This window comes from Dendropsophus ebraccatus, chromosome 6, assembly GCF_027789765.1.
Source record: "Dendropsophus ebraccatus isolate aDenEbr1 chromosome 6, aDenEbr1.pat, whole genome shotgun sequence".
NCBI lineage: Eukaryota > Metazoa > Chordata > Amphibia > Anura > Hylidae > Dendropsophus > Dendropsophus ebraccatus.
The window spans coordinates 70,266,851-70,292,765 of NC_091459.1; the positions used below are offsets into that span (position 1 = coordinate 70,266,851).

The 25,915-nt window shown below is 44.6% G+C and overlaps 1 protein-coding gene across 4 annotated transcripts in view; it reads right to left on the reverse strand.

Moving 5' to 3' along the window:
- Positions 1-24,897, reverse strand: part of TTC14 (tetratricopeptide repeat domain 14) — a 41,774-nt gene extending 16,877 nt beyond the window's left edge. For all 4 annotated transcript variants that reach the window (XR_011363659.1, XM_069975129.1, XM_069975128.1 and 1 more), the window contains exons 1-8: positions 24,720-24,897; positions 17,877-18,001; positions 15,142-15,341; positions 14,967-15,051; positions 13,586-13,715; positions 7,786-7,938; positions 6,225-6,296; positions 6,004-6,123 (exon numbers count right to left, since the gene is read on the reverse strand). Coding sequence is in view for 3 of the 4 variants with exons in the window: in XM_069975129.1 (XP_069831230.1) it covers positions 6,004-6,123; positions 6,225-6,296; positions 7,786-7,938; positions 13,586-13,715; positions 14,967-15,051; positions 15,142-15,341; positions 17,877-18,001; positions 24,720-24,853 (1,019 nt within the window). In the remaining variant the exon portion in view is untranslated. The remainder of the gene's footprint in view (positions 1-6,003; positions 6,124-6,224; positions 6,297-7,785; positions 7,939-13,585; positions 13,716-14,966; positions 15,052-15,141; positions 15,342-17,876; positions 18,002-24,719) is intronic.
- Between the last annotated feature and the right edge of the window lie 1,018 nt (positions 24,898-25,915).

The following is a 25,915-nucleotide window of genomic DNA, read 5'->3' on the forward strand; positions in this document are numbered from 1 at the left end:
AGTGACGTCACGACCAAAGGTGTAATTCCTATGGAGTGTCTAGCAGAGGGCGCTCTATATATAGAAGTCTATGGGACTTTATTGTGTCTATAGATGTCTATGTAAAGTAAGGTAATGTAGTGTACAGTATGCTTTATTGAATGAATACATCTATGGAATACTTTGGGGAGCAAGGGTACTTGCTCCCCAAAGTACTGCATAAATGTATTCATTCAATATATTAGGATATCACAGTAAGCCCGCCGACCACCGCATTCCCTCCGCCCGCCGATCCGGACTATATACACTGAACTACAGCTCCCATCATCTGCTTATAGTATGAACAGGTGATGGGAGCTGTAGCTGGGTTATGGATATGACTTGCCTGCCGCCGCTGATGTCACTGCTTATGCCGCCGGGCCCCAAAGTATTCCATAGATGTATTCATTCAATAAAGCATACTGTACACTACACTACATTACCTTACTTTACATAGACATCTATAGACACAATTAAGTCCCATAGACTTCTATATATAGAGCGCCCTCTGCTGGACACTCCATAGGAATTACACCTTTGGTCGTGACGTCACTGGACCTGAGAGAATTCTAACACTTCCTGATCTACTAAATTAAGGGAAATAGCCCTATATGTGCAATTCCCATAATTAATGTCCATTACAAATTTGTATAACTTTTCATAAGTAACAACATATCAAAAATTTATTTTGGCCGGACTTCTCCTTTAATAAAACATTTTGCCAGACTTTTCTTTAATATTGTATCCTATGACCATTGTAAGTTGAGGGATCACTGTACTATCTGCCAATAAAAAGGGCCACATTTTTATAGAATGCAGTTTGAAACTAGATTTGCATTTCCAGGGAAATACATAGTGCTTGAAAAGAGCGCCCCTTTACCAGTGACTTTCAGAGCGCCCCTTTACCAGTGACTTTCAGAGCGCCCCTTTACCAGTGACTTTCAGAGCGCCCCTTTACCAGTGACTTTCAGAGCGCCCCTTTACCAGTGACTTTCAGAGCGCCCCTTTACCAGTGACTTTCAGAGCGCCCCTTTACCAGTGACTTTCAGAGCGCCCCTTTACCAGTGACTTTCAGAGCGCCCTTTTACCAGTGACTTCCAGAGCGCCCCTTTACCAGTGACTTCCAGAGCGCCCCTTTACCAGTGACTTCCAGAGCACCCCTTTACCAGTGACTTCCTTTTAACATAAATGCTGGGTGCTGTCCCTTTAAGAGCGACGTGGGTCCCATCCCTTTAAGAGCAACTTGGCTCCCGTCCCTTTAAGAGCGACATGGGTCCCTTTAGGAGCGACGTGGGTCCCTTCGCTCTTAAAGGGACCCATTTCGCTCTTAAAGAGACCCAGGTCGTTCTTAAAGGGACCCAGGTCGCTCTTAAAGGGAACCAGGTCGCTCTTAAAGGGAACCAGGTCGCTCTTAAAGGGACCCATTTCACACTTAAAGGGACCCAAGTTACTCTTAAAGGGACCCAGGTTGCTCTTAAAGGGACCCAGGTCGCTCTTAGAGGGACCCATTTCGCTCTTAAAGGGACTAAGGTCAATCTTAAAGGGACCCAGATCGTATTAAAAGGGACCCAGTTCGCTTTTAAATGGACCCAGTTCGCTCTTAACCCCTTAAGGACGGGGCCCATTTTCGTTTTGCGTTTTCGGTTTTTCCTCCTTGTGTTTAAAAGGCCATAGCACTTATTTTTTGTGTCACTAATTGTACTGTGCAATGACAGGCTGAATTTTTGCATTAAGTACACTATGAAACAGAAAAAAATTCAAAGTTTGGTGAAATAAAAAAAAAAAAAAAACGCATTTCTTTTATTTGGGGGAACTGTGTTTTTACGCCATTCGCCCTGGGGTAAAACTGACTTGTTATGCATGTTCCTCAAGTCGTTTCGATTAAAACGATATATAACATGTATAACTTATATTGTATCTGATGGCCTATAAAAAATTCAAACCATTGTTAACAAATATACGTTCCTTAAAATCGCTCCATTCTTATAACGCTTTTATCCTTTGGTGTATGGGGCTGTGTCAGGTGTCATTTTTTGCGCCATGATGTGTTCTTTCTATCGGTACCTTGATTGCGCATATACAACTTTTTGATCGCTTTTTATTAAATTTTTTCTGGATTTGATGCGACCAAAAATGCGCAATTTTGCACTTTGGGATTTTTTGGCGCTGACGCCTTTTACCGTGCGAGATCAGGAATGTGATTAATTAATAGTTCGGGTGATTACGCACGCGGCGATACCAAACATGTTTATTTATTTATTTATTTGTTTACTTTTATTTAAAACCTGGGAAAAGGGGGGTGATTCAGACTTTTATTGGGGAGGGGGCTTTATACTATAAAACAAAACTTTTTTTTTTTTTTTTACACATACTAGAAGCCCCCCTGGGGGACTTCTAGTATATATATTTTGATCTCTCATTGAGATCTCTGCAGCATAGATAGCTGCTGTAGCCGGAAGTAAACGAGTGCCGAGCCGGGGACGGCGCCATCTTGGATGAGTCCCCGGCCGGCATCAGTAACGGAGATCGCTCCTCCGGGACAACGTCCCGGAGGAGTGATCTACCCCACTAGACACCAGGGAAAGGTTGCCTCCGATAATCGGAGGCAGCTGTCAACTTTGACAGCTGCCTCCGATTAGCTAATTAGCCGTGCCTGCTAATAGCGGCGGTCCCGGGCTACACGCGGCACCTGGGACCGCGGCCGCGTGTAGCCCGGGACCGCCGTGCCCGCTAATTAGCTAATCGGAGGCAGCTGTCAAAGTTAACAGCTGCCTCCGATTACCGGAGGCAACCTTTCCCTGGTGTCTAGTGGGGGAGATCACTCCTCCGGGACGCTTTGAAGTGCTAATGAGGACATATGACATACCGGTACGTCATATGTCCTTAAGAGGTTAAAGGGACCCAGGTCGCTCTTAAAGGGACCCAGGTCGCTCTTAAAGGGACCCAGGTCGCTCTTAAAGGGACCCAGGTCGCTCTTAAAGGGACCCAGGTCGCTCTTAAAGGGACCCAGGTCGCTCTTAAAGGGACCCAGGTCGCTCTTAAAGGGACCCAGGTCGCTCTTAAAAGGACCCAGGTCGCTCTTAAAGGGACCCAGGTCGCTCTTAAAAGGGACCCAGGTCGCTCTTAAAAGGGACCCAGGTCGCTCTTAAAAGGGCCCATTTTGCTGTTAAAGGGACATATTTCGCTCTTAAAGGGACCCATTTCGCTCTTAAAGGGACCAATTCACGCTTAAAGGGACCCATTTCACTCTTAAAAGGGACATATTTCGCTCTTAAAGGGACATATTTTGCTCTTAAAGGGACCCATTTCGCTCTTAAAAAGGGACATATTTCGCTCTTAAAGGGACCCAGGTCGCTCTTAAAAGGACCCATTTTGCTCTTAAAGGGACATATTTTGCTCTTAAAGGGACCCAGGTCGCTCTTAAAATGACCCATTTTGCTCTTAAAGGGACCCAGGTCACTCTTAAAGGGACCAATTTCACTCAAAGGGACCAATTTCACGCTTAACCCCTTAAGGACAGAGCCAATTTCGATTTTTGCGTTTTCGTTTTTTCCTCCTTGTGTTTTAAAGGCCATAGCACTTGCATTTTTCCACCTAGAAACCCACATGAGCCCTTATTTTTTGCGTCACTAATTGTACTTTGCAATGACAGGCTGAATTTTTGCATAAAGTATACTGCGAAACCAGAAAAAAATTCAAAGTGTGGTGAAATTGAAAAAAAAAAAACGCATTTTGTTTATTTTGGGGAAATGTGTTTTTACGCCATTCGCCCTGGGGTAAAATTGACTTGTTTAATTAAGTCGTTACGATTAAAACGATATGCAACATGTATAACTTATATTGTATCGGATGGCCTGTAAAAAATTCAAACCATTGTCAACAAATATACGTCACTTAAAACCGCTCCATTCCCAGGCTTATAGCGCTTTTATCCTTTGTTCTATGGGGCTGTGTGAGGTGTCATTTTTTGCGCCATGATGTGTTCTTTCAATCGGTACCTTGATTGCGCATATACGACTTTTTGATAGTTTTTTATTTCAATTTTTCTGGATTTGATGCGACCAAAAATGCGCAATTTTGCACTTTGGGATTTTTTTGCGCTTACGCCGTTCACCGTACGAGATCAGGAATGTGATTAATTAATAGTTTGGGCGATTACGCACGTGGCGATAGCAAACATGTTTGTTTATTTGTTTACTTTTATTTATAACCTGGGAAAAGGGGGGTGATTCAGACTTTTATTAGGGGAGGGGGCTTTTTATTGACAACAACACTATATATATTTTTTTTTACACATATACTAGAAGCCCCCCTAGGGGACTTCTAGTATATACACTTATAGATATGCTGCAGAGATCCATGAGATCGGCACTCGTTTGCTTTCGGCTGCTGCAGCCGGAAGTAAACGAGTGCCGAGACGGGGACGGCGCCATCTTGGAGCGGTCCCCGGCCGGCTTCAGAAACGGAGATCGCTCCTCCGGGATAACATCCCGGGGGAGCGATCTCCGCCACTAGACACCAGGGAGACGCTGGATCCGGTAATCGGATGCAGCTGTCATGTTTGACAGCTGCATCTGATTACTGTATTAGCGGGCAAGGAGATCGGACCGTGCCCGCTAATACCTACAGTCCCGGGCTACAAGCGGGCTACAAAGGGACCCAGGTCGCCCTTAAAGGGACCCAGGTCGCCCTTAAAGGGACCCAGGTCGCCCTTAAAGGGACCCAGGTTGCCCTTAAAGGGACCAATTTCACGCTTAAAGGGACCCATTTCGCTCTTAAAGGGACCCAGATCGATCTTAAAGGGACCCAGATCGATCTTAAAGGGACCCAGTTTGCTCTTTAAGGGACATATTTTGCTCTTAAAGGGACCCAGTTTGCTCTTAAAGGGACCCAGGTCACTCTTAAAGGGACCAATTTCACGCTTAAAGGGATATATTTTGCTCTTAAAGGGACCCAGGTCGTTCTTAAAGGGACATATTTCGCTCTTAAAGGGACATATTTTGCTCTTAAAGGGACCCAGGTGGCTCCTAAAGGGACCCAGGTGGCTCTTAAAGGGACCCATTTTGCTCTTAAAGGGACATATTTCGCTTTTAAACTGACCCAGGTCGCTCTTAAAGGGACCAATTTCACGCTTAAAGGGACATATTTTGCTCCTAAAGGGACCCAGGACGCTCTTAAAGGGACCCGGGTCGCTATTAAAAGGACCAAGGTCGCTCTAGCGACATGGGTCTCTTTAAGAGCGACATGGGTCCCATACCTTTTGGAGTGACTTGGGTCCCTTTAAGAGCAACATGCGTCCCGTCCGTTTAAGAGCAACTTGGGTCCCGTCACTTTAAGAGTGACTTGGATCCCTTTAAGAGCTACATGGGACCCTTTAAGAGTGACTTGGGTCCCGTCCTTTTAAGAGCTACTTGGGTCCCTTTAAGAGCGACATGCGTTCCTTTAAGGGCGACCTGGGTCCCTTTAAGAGCGATCTGGGTACTTATAATGGTAAAGATCATTGCTCGGTTACCATGACAATCTTACTCATGTCAGTGAGACAAAATCATTAAGGACCTTCCATATATTACATCTTCTATTGGCCAATAGTGGTCATGTGACTGTGGATGGTGTGATACATTGCCTGACAAAACCTTAGAGTTCCTATTGGCTGCTATATCTCAGCTATTTGCATATGTGCTGTGATTGGCTGTTAGCAGTTAGAGTGTGGCCATTATTTGCAATGGGCCATTATTTTCTATGGGAAATTTGGGGTCGTTTAACGTAAATTTCTTAAAAACAACAAATCCGATTGAAACGAAAAATAGATAGCACACCTCACACCGCCGAGGGCTTCGAAACGCAGTTTGAATGGAGTGTGTGCGCAAAGCGGTTCGGGCTGTTTTACGCGCAGAAAAATGGCTGGAAGAAGAAGAAACGGAAGAAGAAGAAGAATATGGATTACAATATAGTGCTTTTCAAGCACTATAATTATTAAATACTCACAAGGCACCTCGTGCAACTAAAGCTTCAACATTTTTGGGATCAATTTCCAAAGCTTTGTTGTATTCATTCATAGCATCAACATGACGACCTAGCTTAAAGTAATCGACTCCTGTCTTCACACTGTTATATAAAAAATAAATAAATAGTGAGGCAGTTTATATATTTACCAGAACTATTATTCACAAAAAGAAAATCAGGTGCAAGGGGGCAAACAAACTCACCACTTTAAAGCCCAGGATGATGACTGCTTTCTTCTTAAAGAAGGAGCATAATCTTGATCACAAAAATTCTCCCTGCAAAATTACATTTTTTTATTTTAGGTTTGTACCATCTGAGGGCTGAGGAGAATTCAAAAATGGTTAAATTTAAAAACTAAGACCTGGCTCGACTTACACCATTTTGTACAAATTCCAAGAGGTTTTCCATACATGAAAAGAATGCATATATCTACATTTACGTTTGCACTGCAGTACTGGTGCAAAGTTTAAAGGGGTATTTTGGTGACCCCATCAACAGGAATGCTAGGCTTCAGTATCACATTTTACTGGCTATCAAATGGGCGATTTTCTGCTTAGTAGAAGAAAATGGTAGACTGGGAGAATAGGCGTAGAGACCTGCAAGTGAGGTGTTATATAAAGTGTTCACAATTTGGGTATACTCACACAAGGACCTAACATGACCTAAAATTCAGGGGCACCTTTAAAGGAGACCTGTCACCCCCGTGCCGGGGTGACAGGCTCCCGACCCCCCGTTACAGCCCCCTATACTCACCTGATCCCGCTTTTGGATCCGGCCGGGTCACAGAGACATCAGCTCCCGAAGCCCAGCGCGCGCGCTGACAGGAGAGTCCGATGCCCATAGAGAATGACGGAGCATCGGACTCCCCATTCATTCTCTATGAGCGTCTGACTCCCCTGTCAGCGCGCGCACTGGGCTTCGGGAGCTGATATCTCTGTGACCCGACCGGATCCAAAAGCGGGACCCGGCGGGATCAGGTGAGTATAGGGGGCTGTAACGGGGGGTCGGGAGCCTGTCACCCCGGCACGGGGGGTGACAGGTCCTCTTTAAGCAAACCAACAGTTGGTCTTAAAACAAGTCAGTTTTTAGAGTCTTTAGAACTTTATCAAACAGCCAGCGCCACATTGAAAAATTTGGCACATTACAGATCTATTCTACTAGTATGCACAAATAAAAGTTTTAGTACATAATAAATAAACCTAAATTTTCTTCTAATGTTTTATGCCTACTCTCCCCCACTATATCAGAACTCCAGGTCTTTGTCACTCACTGCTCAGGTGAGCTACAAATGTCAAATACAGCTATTGTGGTAAGTTAGCCAGATGTGACACTATTGTGAACTGAATTGTGTTAAATTACATAAACTGCAGTTTGTGCTGTAGTTTTCAGTTTTGCCGTTTTTACTCAATTGCAAAAGTTGCATTGCAAGAGTTAATGCAGTTGATATTGTTTTCACAGATCTAGGCAGAGAATCTGCACACAATACTGACAAATGTCACAATGTGTTAACATGGCCTAAATGTCACTCCGCAAAAAAATCACAAGACTGAACATCCACGGCCAACAGAACATCTGGAATAAATATGGACAGAATTTATTTTATGATGCATGTTTGGAAAACCAAGTGAGTTATTAAACTAGAGGTGCTGCATTTAGCTTCAGCCCACTGGTAAATGTCACACTAAAAGACAACATACAGCTTCATCAGCATCTTTTGCAACCCATGGTATTACTATATAACTAGGTTTTGTTATGTAACATTACCTCTGAAGGCCTCGTATTAATGATGGTGGCTTAGACTCATCAATTCCAAGAGTACTCAGGAGGAATTCAACAGTAGATGGGTTGGAAAATGCCACAGATTGCTGCAGGACCTTTTCATATGTGTCATTGCTGCTGGAGAAGGCAGTACTGTGTCTTGACAAAAACAAATTGATCGACCAGTTAATACACATTTATAATTATCATTTTGCATCTGCTGACATCACTTTATTTGGTGGGCCATATGTTTCTTTATGGGAAAAAGCCGGCAAATAACGGCAAAAGGTTATGTCATAAATATATCCGTCAAGGATAAATAGACAAGACAAATGGGGCTCAATATAGACCAACTGACAGTATTCATGGTGATCAAAACTTTAACTGAGCATGCCTGACCCACCTCAGCGGGTTGTCAGGTCTACAGGTAACGAAACAATGCAGGAATATGGGGGATTAGTAAGTCTATATCTTTCAAATAGTAATACTTGTACATTTAAAATAGGTTTAACCCCTTGCCTCCGCAGCCTATTTTGGCCTTAATTCCCAGGGCATATTTTTCAAATCTGACCTGTGTCTCTTTATGTAGTAATAACTCTGCCATGCTTTTAACTATCACGGTTATTCTGAGATTGTTTTTCGTGACATGTTCCTCTTTATGTTTGTGGTATACTTTGGTTGATAAACATTTGCGCAAAAATGTACGTTTCTTTATATTCAAATAGTCGTATCACAAACTAATTATTGCAACATCTACAACATGTCTACTTTATGGTGACATCATTTGGTGAACATCCTTTTACTTGTTAGGATATTAGAGGGTTTTACATTTTCCTGAAAATTTGAAAGGAAAAAAAAAATTTGATGCAAAATTTCGAATTCTGATTTTATTAGGGACTAGTGCAGTTCTAAAGTGGATTTGTGGGGCCTGTATGTTAGTTACCCCCATACATTTCTTCACTGTAAAAACTGCACCCCTCAAAGTATTCAAAGTAACATTTCATAAGTTTATTAACCCTTTAGGTGTTTCACAGAAATGTAAGCAAGTTAGAGGGGAAATGAAACATTTTCATTTTTTGGCAGATATTCTATTTTAATCCATCTTTTTCCTCTAACGCAGCAAATACTAACTCATAAATAATAACACTCACTGTTTATTCTCCTTATTCCAATGTTTCTAGAAATCCCCCATATGTGGCCACAGTGCATCACCTGACTCAACCACAGGCCGCAGACATGACAGAGACCTGTTGAATTTTGGGGCCTTTTTTTATTTCAGCTTTTTTATAGCCATTATATCATGTTACAGAGGTCTTGCGGTGCCAAAATATTTTAGCAAGACAAGTTGACGTTTGCATTGGTATGTTTCTGGGGGACACGTGACACCCTGATAATTAACTACATTTTTTATGAGGGGGTAACAATAAAAAAAAAACACAATTTAGCGGCTGTTTTTCACCATTTTTTGTATCCCATTTACTACACGTTCCATATGACATGTTATCGTTATTCATCAGGAGGGTACGATTACAGGGATACCCATGTTATATAGCTTTTGTTAATAGTTTATGGCATTTATACTATAAAAACTGTTTGTGTCTTGCATATTGTTAGAGCAGGGAGGGAGGGCTGACGTTTTTAGTGGTACACCTTTTGGGCACATGTGATGTTTTGATAGCTTTTTTCTGTCTTTATTAGGAGGCAGAATTAATTTAAAAAAAAATATGTTTGGTTGGTTTTTTTATTTATTTTATTTTTTATTAATCGGTTTGAAATAATTAATGTAACGGGTTAATAGACGGGGTCATTACGGATGCAGCGATACCAAACATATGTATCTTATTTATAGGGGGGATCGTTTATAATAGGGGATGGGGAATGTGTATATTTATTTACTTTAATTATTTCATTTATTTATTTTAAGTATGTATGTATGCATCTATTTGTGTGTGTTTTTTTTTTTACATATATCTATATCATGCATTACAGCACATGATCAGTGCTGTAATGCATTATACAGTGAATGAGCTGTCAGCTTTAGGCTATGTTCACCCAATGTTTTTTCAGCTCCGTTTAAAATGACGTCCGTTATTTTGAGTCTAAAATAACAGATGTCATTTAGTTGCCTGGCCTCCCCTTAGTGCAATGACTGGTGTTTGCACATTATTTTAGTTTGAGGTTACTAATTGGCCTTTTGGTGTGTCTTAATTGAAAAGTCCATTGAATTTAATAGTAAAAACAGAGAAAGAACGGTGACAAAAGAAAAACTGAGTGAACTACAAATAAACGTCCGCTGTTTGCAGAAGACGTCCGAAAATAATGATCATGTTCATTATTTTTACGCCCGCGGAAAAAACGTAAGTTATTCAATACAGTGAGTGCATTGGTCGTCTGTATTTACATTGACTTCAATGCATTTCCATTGCAGTCAGTTAAATCTCGGCAAAAACGGACGTTTTTGTTAAATGTGAAAATCGGCCGCCTATTTTTGACGTTGTGTGAACATAGCCTTACAGCTCATTCAAACGATCAGACCTCTGCCCCCTGCAGGGGCCTGATCATTAGAAATCATAGCAACCGCCGGAGTTGCGAGATGGCTCGCGTGGCTCCAGGGGCGTCACAGAGGGAGCTGGCTACAGTGTGAGCACAGGGAGGGGGTTCCAGCAGGGACGGGGGAGCCCTGGAGGGGATCACAGCAGTGGCGGTGGGAGGAGGCAACGTGCCGCAGCCTCCTCCCGCCACCCGATCTCCGGGAGGGAGTGGATCTCCCCATAGACGCTGCGGTCGCACAAAGCTCTATGGTGCGTGTGCGGACGGGACAGACATGGAGCCAGGAGTCGCGCGGCAGCCAACAGACAGACCAAGGAGGAGAGACACACAGTGGGGGAACGAGTTGTGTGTTTGTTTTTTTGCACAGACTGGGGGCCATTATAATGGGCATCATAAAGAAGGATTAAAATGGGGTCATCTGCAAAGGGGGATTACAATGGGGGCATCTACAAAGGGGGATTACAATGGGGGCCATCTACAAAGGGGGATTACAATGGGGGTTACAACTGGGGCCATCTATAGAGGGGGATTGTAATGGGGGCCATCTATAAGAGGGATTATAAAGGGGGATTACAATGGGGGCCATCTATAAGGGGGATTACAATGGGGGCCATTTATATAGGTGCCATTATAAGGGGAAACATTGGGGGACTACATGGGGAGTGTATGCAATGCACTATAGTGGACCACAGAGGGGGGAAAATACTATAAGGGGGTCACAGAGTCAGCCTAACCACTAAATGAGGGTGTAAAGGGGCCAATACAGAAGTTCTCATAACAGCCCAGGACAGAAGATGATGAAAAGGGAAGAAGTCCGATCAGAGAAGACGTCCCATGTGAGTCATCTGATGGAACTGCACTGTAATGTATATGGTGTACAGGACCTGTGTAGAGCTGGGTACCTCTATATGACTGGATGAGGTGATAGTGATCTGTGTACAGTGAATGTTATTCAGTAGCAGCAGTGGTGTTATTTGTTACTTGTTATCTGATACTGTGTTTTATTGGATTTAGTATTCAGGATCTGGTCAGTAACAATATATTGGTTGTGGTGTGGCGGTAATATTTCCTTCCTATATACTAGTATTATTGGCAATATTGGTCTCAATATACAGGATTTTGTTAGTAACAGTATGGCGGTAACATGCATGGTGATATTTCCCATATACTAGTATTATTGGCAATATCAGTCCTCTTGCACCAGGGCCCAAGAGACATTAGCTATGCCCCTGGTTGCAATGGCTACCTCCAAGGAGGGAAGGAGGCAATCTCTCCTGCTACTCCTCATAGACAGCTGCAGTTGCATTGACCGCGGCATCTATGGGGTTTACTGGGGGACAGTTGGGTAATAAGCGGCAGCAGTCTCCCAATCGCCGCAAGGGACAGCGGGGGGGGGGGGGAAGGCAAGGACGACATGACATTCTGCAGGAACTACCTGCTTTTTATGACATTCCCGGAACGTCATTTTGCTGTATGGGGTTAAACTTGAACAGGGAGGCCCAGGCAGGGGCGTAACTAGGATTCATGGGGCCCCATAGCAAAAAACTTTATGGCCCCCCCCCATCTCAGCATACTCCTGGAAGGAATGCTGCCTCCGGCAACGTGTTGCGAGCCTTACATGTACACATGCACCCACATAGCCGCTAGTGTACTGTGTCACCATCTCCCCCTCGTGTACCCTGTCATCGTCTTATCTGTTGCAGAACTACAGCTCCCAGCATGTTGTGTGGGGTAATATGCAGGAGATGTAGTTCTACAGCCTACCCTATACACCATGGTGAGAGATGTAGCCCTGTATATTACCTCACACACATCATGCTGGGAGATGTAGTCCTGTATATTACCCCACACACCATGCTGGGAGATGTAGTCCTGTATATTACCCCACACACCATGCTGGGAGATGTAGTCCTGTATATTACCCCACACACCATGCTGGGAGATGTAGTCCTGTATATTACCCCACACACCATGCTGGGAGATGTAGTCCTGTATATTACCCCACACACCATGCTGGGAGATGTAGTCCTGTATATTACCACACACACCATGCTGGGAGATGTAGTCCTGTATATTACCACACACCATGCTGGGAGATGTAGTCCTGTATGTTACCCCACACACACCATGCTGGGAGATGTAGTACTGTATATTACCACACACACATACCATGCTGGGAGATGTAGCCCGCATATTACCACACACCATGCTGGGAGATGTAGTCCTGCATATTACCACACACCATGCTGGGAGATGTAGTCCTGCATATTACCACACACCATGCTGGGAGATGTAGTCCTGTATATTACCACACACACCATGCTGGGAGTTGTAGTCCTGTATATTACCACATACAGCATGCTGGGATATGTAGTCCTGTATATTACCACACACCATGCTGGGAGATGTAGTCTTGCATATTACCACACAGCATGATGGGAGATGTAGTTCTACTGTGCCACTGCCTCCCCCCTCCTATACTATATCAACCTCTAATCCGTTGCAGAACTTCAACCCCCACTATGAACCGTCAATAGGGCATGATGGGGGTTGTAGTTCAGCGACTTGAATGTCCATCTGCAAAACTACAACTCTCATCATGAACAGTTAGAAGGACATAGTGGGGATTGTAGTTCTCTGGGGGTAATCTCACCTGTCCTGGTTCTGGCGAACCGCTGCCACACTCAGCACTAAAAGCACCCACCTTGGATGGGATGCAATCATGCAGGCCACATGTTTCAACACGGGGGCCCGGGCCCCGGCCCCCATAGCAACGGCGTACCCTGGCCCCATGGTAGCTACGCCAGTGCCCCCAGGCAGGATTTCTATTCACTGCTCATCTGAACAGTGCACCAGTGTCGCTATGGCACATGTGCACTGTTTAGAGAGGTGATGAATAGAAATCCTGCCTGGGGTGTTCCTAATGAGGAGGAGGGTGTGGAGGAAGAAAGGAGAGGTTTCGGCAAAGACACTGTAGGCCACGCCAGTATGACACAGTGCTGTAAGTTTAAAAGATCAATTTTTGCTGTAACCAAGGCACCGGGCACATATTAAAAGACATGACCGATAAGGATTTACTGTAATCAAACAGACAGTACTAGCGTTTTGGTGGAATGGGTTGGTGGATAAAGAGTTACTTTAGCATACAAACTTCATTTAATACAGTAGGAAAAAAATAAATAAAAAGGTAACGTTTCTTTTCAGAAACACACACACATAAAAAAAAAAAAAAATTATAGGAGTCTTCCAATCATACTTGTAGTATTCTGGCATATCTTCAGAAGTTATAACTCCAAGCTTCAAATGGGAAAGATGACTTGGAAGTGAAGACTTGTGCAAGGATAGTGCAATCTTTTCATGGTAACGATCAATGTCCTTAACAGCAGCTAGAAGAGATGGTATTGAATGACATGTGATAACTGTATTCAGAACAGAACACAAACAGCATATCTGACGCAAAGTTCGTATTTATCAGATGATATAACAGCATGAAGTTGGTAAGCGGAGGCGCAGTGGGGCGTTAAACAGTCTGTCACCAATGTGATCTTGGCGTCTGCACTATGTCCTGAATTGAATTTTTTAAAGATGAAGAGTTAAAGTTCAAGATTTTTTTACTATGGCATAGGTAAAGCAGGCTTACAAAGCAAGATAAATGCACTGATTTGCATAAAAAATATTTCTTCAAGCTTGTCTCTACTTTTGGGCCATTTAGTGAATGTTACGCTTAGTATAATAGGGTTTTCTAGGCAAAATAGCTGATGCCAAGGTAGGCTATAAAACCTCACAAAATGTATCGGTTTATAAAAAAAAAATGCTGTGTTGATAGGGAGCAGGAATAAGAGACTAAATAATTTTTAATGTTATTTAGGCATTTAAGTCATACTGTTAGAAAAAAAAAAAAACCTATAAAAGAGTTGTCCCACTAAATGGCGTTATGCTCGATCATCAGGATAGGGAAAAACTAACTAATTGCAAAGTGGGGCATCCGACAGCTGGAACCCCAAACATTCATTCTCTGGTGGTAGCTGAGCATTGAACTCTGCCATCTGTAGCAGCTACCATACAGCAAGGATAGGACGGCAGTGCGCAAGTGTGACCATGGTTTTAGTAGACACTTCAGTTCCCATTCTCAAGAACATAGGTGGTTCCAGTGGTCAGAGGATAGGGCATAACTTGACTTTGTGGGACAACCCCTAAAGTTTTGCATACTTTTCTTATTTTTTTGTGTATCTTGTAATATACTCATAACAGGTCTTCCATGGAATTACATGTACCCCCCCTACCACAACTCTGTATCCCTCCAATTTCATACACAGTAACACAGATGTTTTTTTTTTCTGTTGAACTGTGTACAAATCACACAGAAAAAAGGCCTTATAAACATTTTCCATTAGAAGAACTGAATCTAGGGGATAATGGCTCCATAACATAAAAAGAGTCTGTCATGTGCATGAAGTCTGGCTGCATTATCAGAGTTCCAGTTTACCATATGGGAATTAAAGGATTTTTACAACAGAATCAGATGCTATTTAGAGTGCCTCATATATGGCTTTTACACATAACATGTCCATGCAAATAAACTGTACATATAATTGTTATACGTGTTATGATTTCTAAAGTATACATTGTAAAATTACCTTGAATTAGATCTCCAATTTGATAATATGATAGAGGGTCACCATGGTTGCTTTGAGAAGGCACATCTCTAACAGGACATAATGCCTGATTAATGACAAAAAAGGTATACACTTTAAAAGTACTTAACTGGAAGGTGTACCCTGGGCTAAAACAAACAAATTTAAAGACACATACACTTATTTCTAATGGTTCTATATCTCTTAAAATGCCACTGCCCATTGAGATCAGCACAATGAAAAATCCAAAGTCACGAATTGAAGATATCCTTCCGATTACAACATCCCCACGTTCAACATCTCTAAAAAACAATTCCCTTTTCTGGCCACTTTGGACCTCCATAAATTGCTCCAAAGGGGGCATGACTGCATAACAACCTACAAGTGAAAAAAAGAATGTTAGCTGTAGATTTCAGAACACAAAGTGGATATTATTAAGTCAATAGACAATTCAAGAGATTTTATAGTACCCAGAAAAAGGTGAAGCCAAGACGGCTGCAATCATGAATTCACCTTGCATCACAGCTTGTACTGTTACCCAGAAGCACTGCAGCTCCTTTATGCAGCTGGTGGGCCAGGGTTTAGGTCTGATGACAATATGTAACAAGTATGATGTAACCCCAAAAATATTATTTATGAAAATAAAAATTGGTGAAATTGGAAAAAAAGAATGCAATATTGTAACCTTTGGGAGGTTCCTGTGTCTATGTAATGCTCTAATGGTTTATTTTAATGTATTATTTATATGGGATAGGGGTGATTTATATTTTTTATTGGGGGAGGGGCTTTGGGGTATTTTTTTTAAAAAATTCAGTTTTTTTTAAGTCCCATTGGGGGACTTTTACATGCAATCATTAGATTGCATACACTGATCATTGCTATGCCATAGGCATAGCATTGATCAGTGTTATATGCGCTCTGCTCATCGAGCCTGCCTGTGGCAGACTCGATCAGAGCGGCAATTGGACCACACAGAGATAGGTAAGAGACCCCTAGCGGTCCGGCACAACGATCTGGACCTGCGGGGGTGTGATTGTGGGGGTCCCGATCGGTAAGCCACAGGAGCTGCTCCCATCACTTACACTTAAAGCGACTCCGTACCTATAATCTGACCCCCCAAACCACTTGTACCTTCAGATAGCAGCTTTTAATCCATGATCTGTCCTGTGGTCCGTTTGGCAGGTGATGCAGTTATTGTCCTAAAAAATACTTATAAACTCGCAGCCCCATGCCCTACGGGAGTATCTGTGCCCTGACTTTGCACCACCCCTCCGTCCCTCCTCCCCACCCTCTTCATCATTAGGAATGCCACTGAAACATTTTCTCCATGCTGAACATTGCACAGGTGTCTTAACAATCCAGCCCACGTGCCGGGCTGCCACAGGTGGGGAATAGGAGACAATCTGCCTGGGGCATTCCTAATGATGAAGAGGGTGGGGAGGAGGGACAGAGAGGGTGTGCAAAGTTAGGGCACAGATATGCCCGTTTGGCACGGGCTTCAAGTTTAAAAGTATTTTTTAGGACAATAACTGCATCACCTGCCGAACGGACCACAGGACAGATCTTGGATTAAAAGCAGCTATCCGAAGGTACAAGTTGTTTGGGGGTCAGATTATGGTTACAGAGTCTCTTTAAATGCTGCGATTGTGCCCCGATCGCGGTGTTTAAGGGGTTAATGACAGACTACAGCGTGATCGAAGCTGCCTTTCATTAAAGGGGAACTTCGGATAGGAAAAACTTGTTTTCTATTAAAAGTACATTAAAAGTTATATAGATGTGTCTATACAATGTATTACCATCTGTATGGTTCTGCCACACTGGTAGCTGATAGAAATTCAGGAAGTGAAGAAAAATGGCCTCTGTGCCAGTCCACATTGTCTCCTGCTCCCACTGTTCTCCCACCTTAGGAGACAAATATTCCATGCCTCTGTCTCACATTGTGTGTTTGCTGAGATCAGGCTAATGATGCAGACAGGGAGCAGGGTGTGATGTCACAGGAGGCTTGACTGGATCCCTCAATCCCCTGAGTGATCCACCATCTCTGAATGGCCAGAAGCAGGTGAAGCACTAATTTTACTGATTGTGATGGGTGGGGGACTGTGATGATCAGCTGAGGGAAAGCATTGCATTCTGGGAACCAGGAAGGACAGAAACACAATACAGAACAAAAAAAAAACCAAACAAATTGATTTTTGGTAGTTTCAAAACTGGGATAGACAGGTAAGTAATGCTTTATGCTTCTGCAGAAGTTTCTTTTATTTAACCTCTATCTGGAGTTCCCCTTTAACGGTGAGGGCCCAGCTGCTGATTGCAGCCACCCCCCCACCTACTATGAAGGTCTAAAACTAAACTGAGACTTCCTGTTCTGTGGTGATTAGAGGAGTCTGCTATAAAGTGATCTGTACAGCATTACAGCGACACATGACTGCAGTAGATAGATGGTATGAGTATAAGACAATAGCAACTCCTTGTTGAATGATCTCTTCAAAGATCAAAGAGCATGCTCAGTAATGTTTGACATTCATCTCTAGAAACAGAGTGTCTATTGTTGTTTATGTCCATGAGTCTATCTGTAAAACAAGTCACTAAATGCTGTCAAAAAAGTGCAGGCAAGATGGCAGCCCTCATAACATACAAAAAAAAATAGACAGAAGGTTAGTCTCTCCTGTGCTGCCTCCTATGAACTTGCAGGATTACATAGGCACATTCAGTAACATACCCTCCCAACTAAAGTGGCGATCTTTTTGCTCCTCCTTTAACTCCTTGTAAGTGACATAGCAGGTGGGTCCCTACAATAAATAGCTGGCTCACAGCAACTATTTCCTGACTTTCCACTATCTCTCTGTTAGGCTTCCAGCAATCACTCTTTTAGGCTAAAACAACATTTAGCAGTTTTATTGAGCACAAACATACCTTCTGATGGTCCATGTGTATCCGTATTTTGTGGAACATTAGATTTCCATGAAAGAGCAAAGAGGAGATCTGCTTTCCTAGCAATAAACTGCTGGATTTCAATATTATCGAGATTCCTTTCCTTCCTGCCAAAAAGCAATGAAGAATACAGAAAAACGATATTGATAGCGCTCTGTAATGTATGCAAGCATAGACGTAGAAGGTTTTTCTCACACTAACATCCTAGCGTCTTTTGGTAATGCAGTCATGGCAGCAATTATAAATAACAAATCCTGAGATAAATAGCATAAAAACTGAGTATAGTCCTCAAGATAACTTAAGTGACACTGTCACCTCCTTTTTACATTCTGACATCTCTACACAGGTGTAAAGGGTAAATTTTGTGGTTTTCATACCTTATTTTATATCATACGTCATGGTGCTTGTTCAAGTAAAAAGTCATCTTTTATCAAATGCAGATTGTGTTAAGTGGGTGGGGCCTCGCAGCATTAGCGCCACCTAGCCCCGTCCACAACACCACAGTTGGCCCCGCCCCCTCGCCGGCCATTGGAACAGGCTGGCCAAAAGGTCTAGACTCCACCCCCTTTATGTCGGCCAACCAATGGTTGTCAAGGGGGCGGGGCCAACTGTGGCGTTGTGGGTGGGGTTAAGTGGTGCTGATGCAGTGAGGCCACGCCCACTTAATACAATCTGCAGTTGATAAAAGATGACGACTTTTTACTTGAACAAACACCATGACGTATCATATGAAATAAGGTATGAAAAACGCTAAATTTACCCTTTACACCTGTGTAGAGATGTCAGAATGCACAAAGGGGGTTGACAGTGTCACTTTAATGTATTATGATAGTGGCAATAGAGATTGGAACAGTCTACCTAGTGGAATGAAATTCAAACATTTAATTGAGTATAGCATCAAATACTAAAGGATACATATAAAAAACATGTGTAGGTTACCACAGGGCCCTAGTTTCCATTAACCCTTGCCTCTTTCCCCTCTTTTGGCCTTAATGCCCGGGGCCTATTTTTTAAAATCTGTCTCTCTTTATGTAGTGATAACTGCGATGCTTTTAACCATCACGGTTATTCTGGGAATGTTTTTTCGTGACATATTCCTCTTTATGTTTGTAGTATACTTTGTGTGACTCAGTAGTTTTTTTTTCATTTGCGCAAAAATTTGAAAAATTTCTTTATATTCAAAATTCTCTTTTCCTAAGAAAGATAGTCATGCCACATGAACTAATTATTAATGCAACATCTACAACATGTCTACTTTACGGTGAACGTCCTTTTACTTGTTAGAATGTTAGAGGACTTTGAAATTTTGCAGCGATTTTTCACATTTTCATGAAAATTTCATTTCTGAATTTATTAAGGACCAGTTCAGTTCTGAAGTGGATTTGTGGGGCCTGAATGTTAGTTACCCCCATAAATTCGGCCACTGTAAAAACTGCAACCCTCAAAGTATTCAAAGTAACATTTCATAGGTTTATTAACCCTTTAGGTGTCGCAAATATTTTTTTTTATAAATCAACAGGGGTTGTGATAACAATCATTTTTGCAATATACTATATTTTTATTTTACATTTTTTATGTTTAAATCAACATTGAACATCTGTCCCATAGGTGTCTCCCTTCCTGCCAAAACTGCAGTCCATGCTTTCAGCTCGTCTTTTCTCTGCTAAAAAGAGATGGAGAGACAGGAAGTGGCAGCCCACACACACAAGCAGTAAGCAGCCATGTGGAGGCAGTGTTTAGCTCAACTACAAAGAAGTCATCTTGGGGTGTGGTGAGCATTTTCACCCCACAGGTACCAGAGGAAAATATTCAACATTTTCCAATAATATCTTCGTTTAGTTTGAAATTTCTCAATTTTACAAGGAACAGGAGAGAAAAGGCACCCCAAAATCTGTAAAGAAGGTTCTCCTGAGTACAAAGGTACTCCATATGTGGGCATAAACCACAGGAAAAGGGCTCAGAAGGGTAGGAGAGCCAATTAGCATTTTCAGTGCAAATTTTTCTGAAGAAGTTTCCGAGCGCCAGGTGCGTTTGCAGTGCCCCTGTAGTGTCAGCAGAATAGAATTCTGAAGGTAATGCAGGTTTTCCTAAGTGCCACGGTACCACATATGTGGGCATAAACCACTATATGGGCACACAGCAGGGCTCAGAAGGGAAGGAGCGTAATTTTGCTGGAGCAAAACTGCAGCTAGTAGGAGAATAGCACAGTTGCTAAAAATAAAAAAAAATTAAACACGAGATTACTGGTAATCAGGGGTGGTAATGGGCAATCTGGCGGTGTTTACTTGCTATCTGGGGTGGTGACGGGCAATCTGGGTTGGTACGAGCAGTCTGTGGCAATCTGGGGGGGCTGACGTGCAATCTTGGGTGGGGGGGGAGGGTCACGGGCAGTCTGTGGCAATCTGAGTGGTTACAGGTAAACTGAAGTGGTTATGAGCAATCTCAGCTGGTTTCAGGTAATCGGGGGCACTTGACTTTTTATCCTGTCACAAATGATTTGTGGTGACGGGATAAAAAGTGCCGGCAGCATTTGGAACAAGTGATCAGTGGTATATAGTATAACCACTGATCACTTGTACCAGGACCACATTGGGTACTCCCCGATCATTGCCCCATGCTCTCCGCCACCTCTGGTGGTTGAGAGAATGGGGATTTATTAGGAACCATCAATGTGAACACTAGGGTTAATCCTGGGGACACGGGGAACATGTACTCATCTCCTCTCACTGCGGATTCACAGAGAGAGGAGATAAAAGTGTGCAGCGGCACCGGCAATGCCCTTTTCTGGTGGCCGTCGTTATACTTTTAATAAAGGCGATCACCAGTGTGGAGACTGGCCGAGACTGTACCCACACTCTGCCTCAACCCCTAGCCCTTACCGGCTCCACTGCACAATTCTGTGCCATCGCCATAAAGAGCTGATGGCAGCAGAAGAGAGCCCATTAGTGACCGCCGTAAAAATCTGTGTCAGCGGTCACTAATAACATAACACATATATTCTCTGGGTCACTACAGTTACAGGGATGCCAAATTTGTATAGTTTTTTTTTTTTTTTAACTATTACCGCTTTGGCACAATAGAAACTTTATTCCTAACATAGCGTTCTTATCTTTTGCGCAACAGAGCTGGTTTTGGGCTCATTTCTTGCGGGAAGATCTATAGTTTCTATTGATACCAGGTTTTACTTTTTGATCTCTTATGACGAATTTTTTAAAGCAAATTGATAATATACAGCAATTGTGTTTTTTTTTTCCTTTTTACAGCGTGTCGTGCCATATAATAATTCATATAGTTTTTATAAATTGGGCCGTGACGGACGTGGTGATACCAAACATGTATATGATTTGTGTTTTTGATCTGTTTCATGTAACTGTTTGTTGTATATGGGGAATTAAACACACTTTTATTATTTTTTTTTGGGGGGGGGGGGGGGGGGGGGGGAATTGTGTTTTGGTGCACTTTTTTTTTTCCTGTACACTGGTGTAACACTTTGATAACTTATACAATGCACTGCACTACTGCTGTAGTGCAGTGTATTGTATTATGTGAGCATCCTGCTGACAGGCAATCAGCACAGCCATACCTGTCAGCAGGATGGCATCTCCATGGTTAGCACGGGGGCCTTCATTAGGCGGGACATAGCGATCACGTGAGTATGGCCACTGCACCCACCGGAACCCGTTAGATGTCGCTGACATGATTTGACAGTGGCATTTAACTGGTTAAACTACACTGACAGCTGATCCCCCGCTCTGCCGCCGCAGGGGGGCAGCAGAGCATTCCGATACATATGCCATAGAAAGGCGTATGCATCGGAATGAAGCCCATTAGTGACCTCCGTAAAAACACATATGGGCGGTCACTAAGGGGTTATAGTAGAATTTAGAAAAGCCTAACCAACTTTCTCAGGGGTGTCTCATGGACAGAACATTTGAGTTAGTGCACTTGTACTTATTTCCTCCTCCTGAAATGTATTTTATTCTGGCATGTTGCACATTATAGGATGTATTACTGTTAGGACATGCTCTTTTCACATGCCTTATAGGTGTATCCGTGTTGCAGCATTTGGTTGCTTTTCGTATTTGTACATGCGTATATAGCGTAGGGATTGCAAGATGGCTCATATCCTGTCCTTTAGGGGGTTGTTTATGAAGCTTTTAATTATTTTTTTTCTTCTGTGTTGGGCTATAATAAAGATTTTTGTACTTTAACATGTTAGAGATGTGCAGGTTTTTTGTTTCTGCCCAGGCTTGTTTTCTTTTATATAGCCATGTCTGCTAGATCACATCTGCTAAGTCACACAACAATTTTCAATGGCCATTATTTGATACTTAAAATAACGGCCATTATTTTGAGTGCCAAATATCGTCCGTTAATTAACAAACTTAGGCAGCCACCACTGCAATGACGACAGTTGGCACATTATTTAGGTTCTGGTTGAATGATTGTCAGGTTTAAGGCAAATCCCTGCCCTGTAAAGTCTACTGGCAGACATTCTCGCAACGGGATGGACACTAGCAGTATGTTAGGAGACCACCGTTAACTCCCGGCCGGCCGAAGCTTATACATTACCTGCTCCACGATCCGGCTTACTTCGGTATTCCCGTGTGCACGTTCCGCAAAGCCAATCAGTGTACTGCGTCGGGGCAGTACACTGATTGCCTGAGCGGGACGTGCACCCGGGAACTTTACAGGGCAGTGATCCACAGTGGATATGTCATGTGTGAAGGCACCCTGACACTCTTTTGGGTGTGGCTATTATTAAAGGTCCATTAAATTTTGCTGAAAAGACAGTGATGGCCAAAAAAAAAAAGTCTGTGTGTGAAAAGCTAAAAACAACATCTGTTGTTCGCCAAACAACAAGTCTCCAATAAGTGTCTTGAACATTAATTTGATGGCCGCTGTGAACAATGGACAGTATTTTACGCATTGTGTGTACTAATGCCATGTGTCCATAGGCTTCAATGGAAACAACTAAAGACTGAAAATAACGACCGTTATTTTACAGTGTACAAACACAGCCTTATACATACAAACTGTACTCACCTCTAAAGGCCAATGCAAACATCCGCAGAAACCAGTTTGTGCTAGTAGTACACTAGTGCAAACTCTTGGGGCTCCTGACATCATAATTATTCATGATGCTGAGAGCTCTGGGGTCCAGTGCGCGGACGTGTGCATTAGCCCTAAACCTGCCAGATATAACATCTACCTGCAGAAGTGCTGTGATGACACTGCAATACAATATGCACCATCCACTTTTTTCTTACCTTCCTTCCAATCTGTGTAGATTGTTATAAATACTATCAGAAAACCTTTAACCCAAACCCCTGCGTGTGGCACTGCTATTCCCTGCCCGTGCCCCCCCTCACCCTTGCCTGTGGCACTGTCACCCCTGCGTGTGGCCCCCGCACCCCTGCCTGTGGCCCCCTCACCCCCGCCTGTGGCACTGCTATTCCCTGCCTGTGCCCCCCCCTCACCCCTGCCTGTGCCCCCCCTCACCCCTTCCTGTGGCACTGCTATTCCCTGCCTGTGCCCCCCCCCCTCACCCCCGTCTGTGCCCCCCCACTCACCCCCGCCCTCACCCCCGCCTGTGCCCCCCCCTCACCCCCGCCTGTGCTCACCCCCGCCTGTGCCCCCCCCCCCCCTCACCCCCGCCTGTGGCACTGCTATTCCCTGCCTGTGGCCCCCCCTCACCCCTGCCTGTGCCCCCCCTCACCCCTTCCTGTGGCACTGCTATTCCCTGCCTGTGGCCCCCTCCCCTCACCCCTGCCTGTGCCCCCCCTCACCCCTTCCTGTGGCACTGCTATTCCCTGCCTGTGCCCCCCTCCCTCTCACCCCTGCCTGTGCCCCCCCCCCTCTCACCCCTGCCTGTGCCCCCCCCCCTCTCACCCCTGCCTGTGCCCCCCCCTCTCACCCCTGCCTGTGCCCCCCCCCTCTCACCCCTGCCTGTGCCCCCCCCCCCTCTCACCCCTGCCTGTGCCCCCCCCCCCTCTCACCCCTGCCTGTGCCCCCCCCCCCTCTCACCCCTGCCTGTGCCCCCCCCCCCTCTCACCCCTTCCTGTGCCCCCCCCCCTCTCACCCCTTCCTGTGCCCCCCCCCCTCTCACCCCTTCCTGTGCCCCCCCCCCCTCTCACCCCTTCCTGTGCCCCCCCCCCCCTCTCACCCCTTCCTGTGCCCCCCCCTCTCACCCCTTCCTGTGCCCCCCCCCCCTCTCACCCCTTCCTGTGCCCCCCCCCTCACCCCTTCCTGTGCCCCCCCCCCCTCCCACCCCTTCCTTTGCCCCCCCCCCCTCCCACCCCTTCCTGTGCCCCCCCCCCCTCTCACCCCTTCCTGTGCCCCCCCCCCTCTCACCCCCTCTCACCCCTTCCTGTGCCCCCCCCCCTCTCACCCCTTCCTGTGCCCCCCCCCCCTCACCCCTGCCTGTGCCCCCCCCTCACCCCTGCCTGTGGCACTGCTATTCCTTGCCTGTGGCCCCCTCCCCTCACCCCTGCTTGTGCCCCCCCCTCACCCCTGCTTGTGCCCCCCCCCCATCACCCCTGCCCCCCTCCCCTCACCCCTGCCCATGCCCCCCTCCCCTCACCCCTGCCCATGCCCCCCTCCCCTTCCTGTGGCACTGCTATTCCCTGCCTGTGGCCCCCCCACTACCACCAGTTGCTGATCTCTAGTAAAGTTTTCCTTCAGTAAATGCTGGTTATGGCCAATCTAAGTGGCACATATTCCAGCACTAGCTGCCTTCCCATATGGCTGCAAAGTTCAGCGAGCAACTGCAGGGCAGGGGAAACATGCAGCTCCCCCTGCGCTCCCAGCAGCCCCGTATGTTACCTGTACTGCGGCCACTTGGACAGCTCCCCCAGCAGCTGCCTGAAGCCGGCGTGGTCATGCTGCTCACACTTCAGCAGGGACAGCAGGCTGGGGCCGTGGTAATTGAGGCTCTGCCGCACCAGGTCTTTCTCCATGGCACGCTCAGGGCTCCGCCGCCACCATCACACATAACATACTGGAGTCTGGGCGAGTACGTCATCGTCATGTGACCGGACCTAGACGTGGCACGTGACTGTCCCGTCCTGCCGGGTAAGGCTGAAAGGCGGGAAGGTAATGTTTAGGTGACGATGAAGACGGCCCAGCTCTGTGTAGACGGCCTGTAATAGCCGTTCGTGTATATGACAAGAACAGTGGAGCAGCCGTGAAGATGTATGTAGGAAACCTAGTGTTTCTATTGAGAGTTTAGTTGGGTTGCGTTACACATACTGACCATGGCCCCATATACAGGACGCCTTGTCAGTGCTCCATTACCGACACAGAGATGAAATGACCCTGTACTGGCCCAGACCCCAGTGTTTAACCCTTTAGTGCTGCAGATAGTTTGGGCTCTAATGACCAAGCCCAATTTATGCGCTTATAGCACTGTAATGCATTCGCCTATGCTAGCGATTTTGAGATTTCTTTTTTGTGACATATAAGGCGCTATGTGCGCACTTGGTTTAGCAGCTGTTAAGCTGCCGGCCGCTGGGCTGCATTCAGGACATTGGTATCGACTGCAAGAACGTTCTATTTTTTTAACATTGACTTGCTGCCGCCACGCATTACATTGTGTCAGCAGCTATTATTTCCGGACGTTGTTCACTGAACAGTGTCCGGAAATAATAGTTCTAAAGATTAGGCGTTACCGTAACAATGTGTGAACGCAGCAGGTGGCATTGCATTGACTTCAGTAAAGAATGGACGCTGATTCCATTGCAATCACCCTTTGTTCTGTACTCAAAAACAACAAGAGTGTGAACATAGCCTAATAGTGGCAAAATTTGGTCACTATCTTGTGTGATCAAAATTTGAAAAATTGGAAAAACTAATATTTGAAAAATAGCAAAAATAAATAATACATGTATGCTATTCAGCATTCGTTAAAAATAACATAATTATTGTAGTCTCTGGGTCACCACGGTTATGTCGTTACTAGAGATGAGCAAACCTGGAGCATGCTCGAGTCGATCCGAACCCGAACTTTCGGCATTTGATTA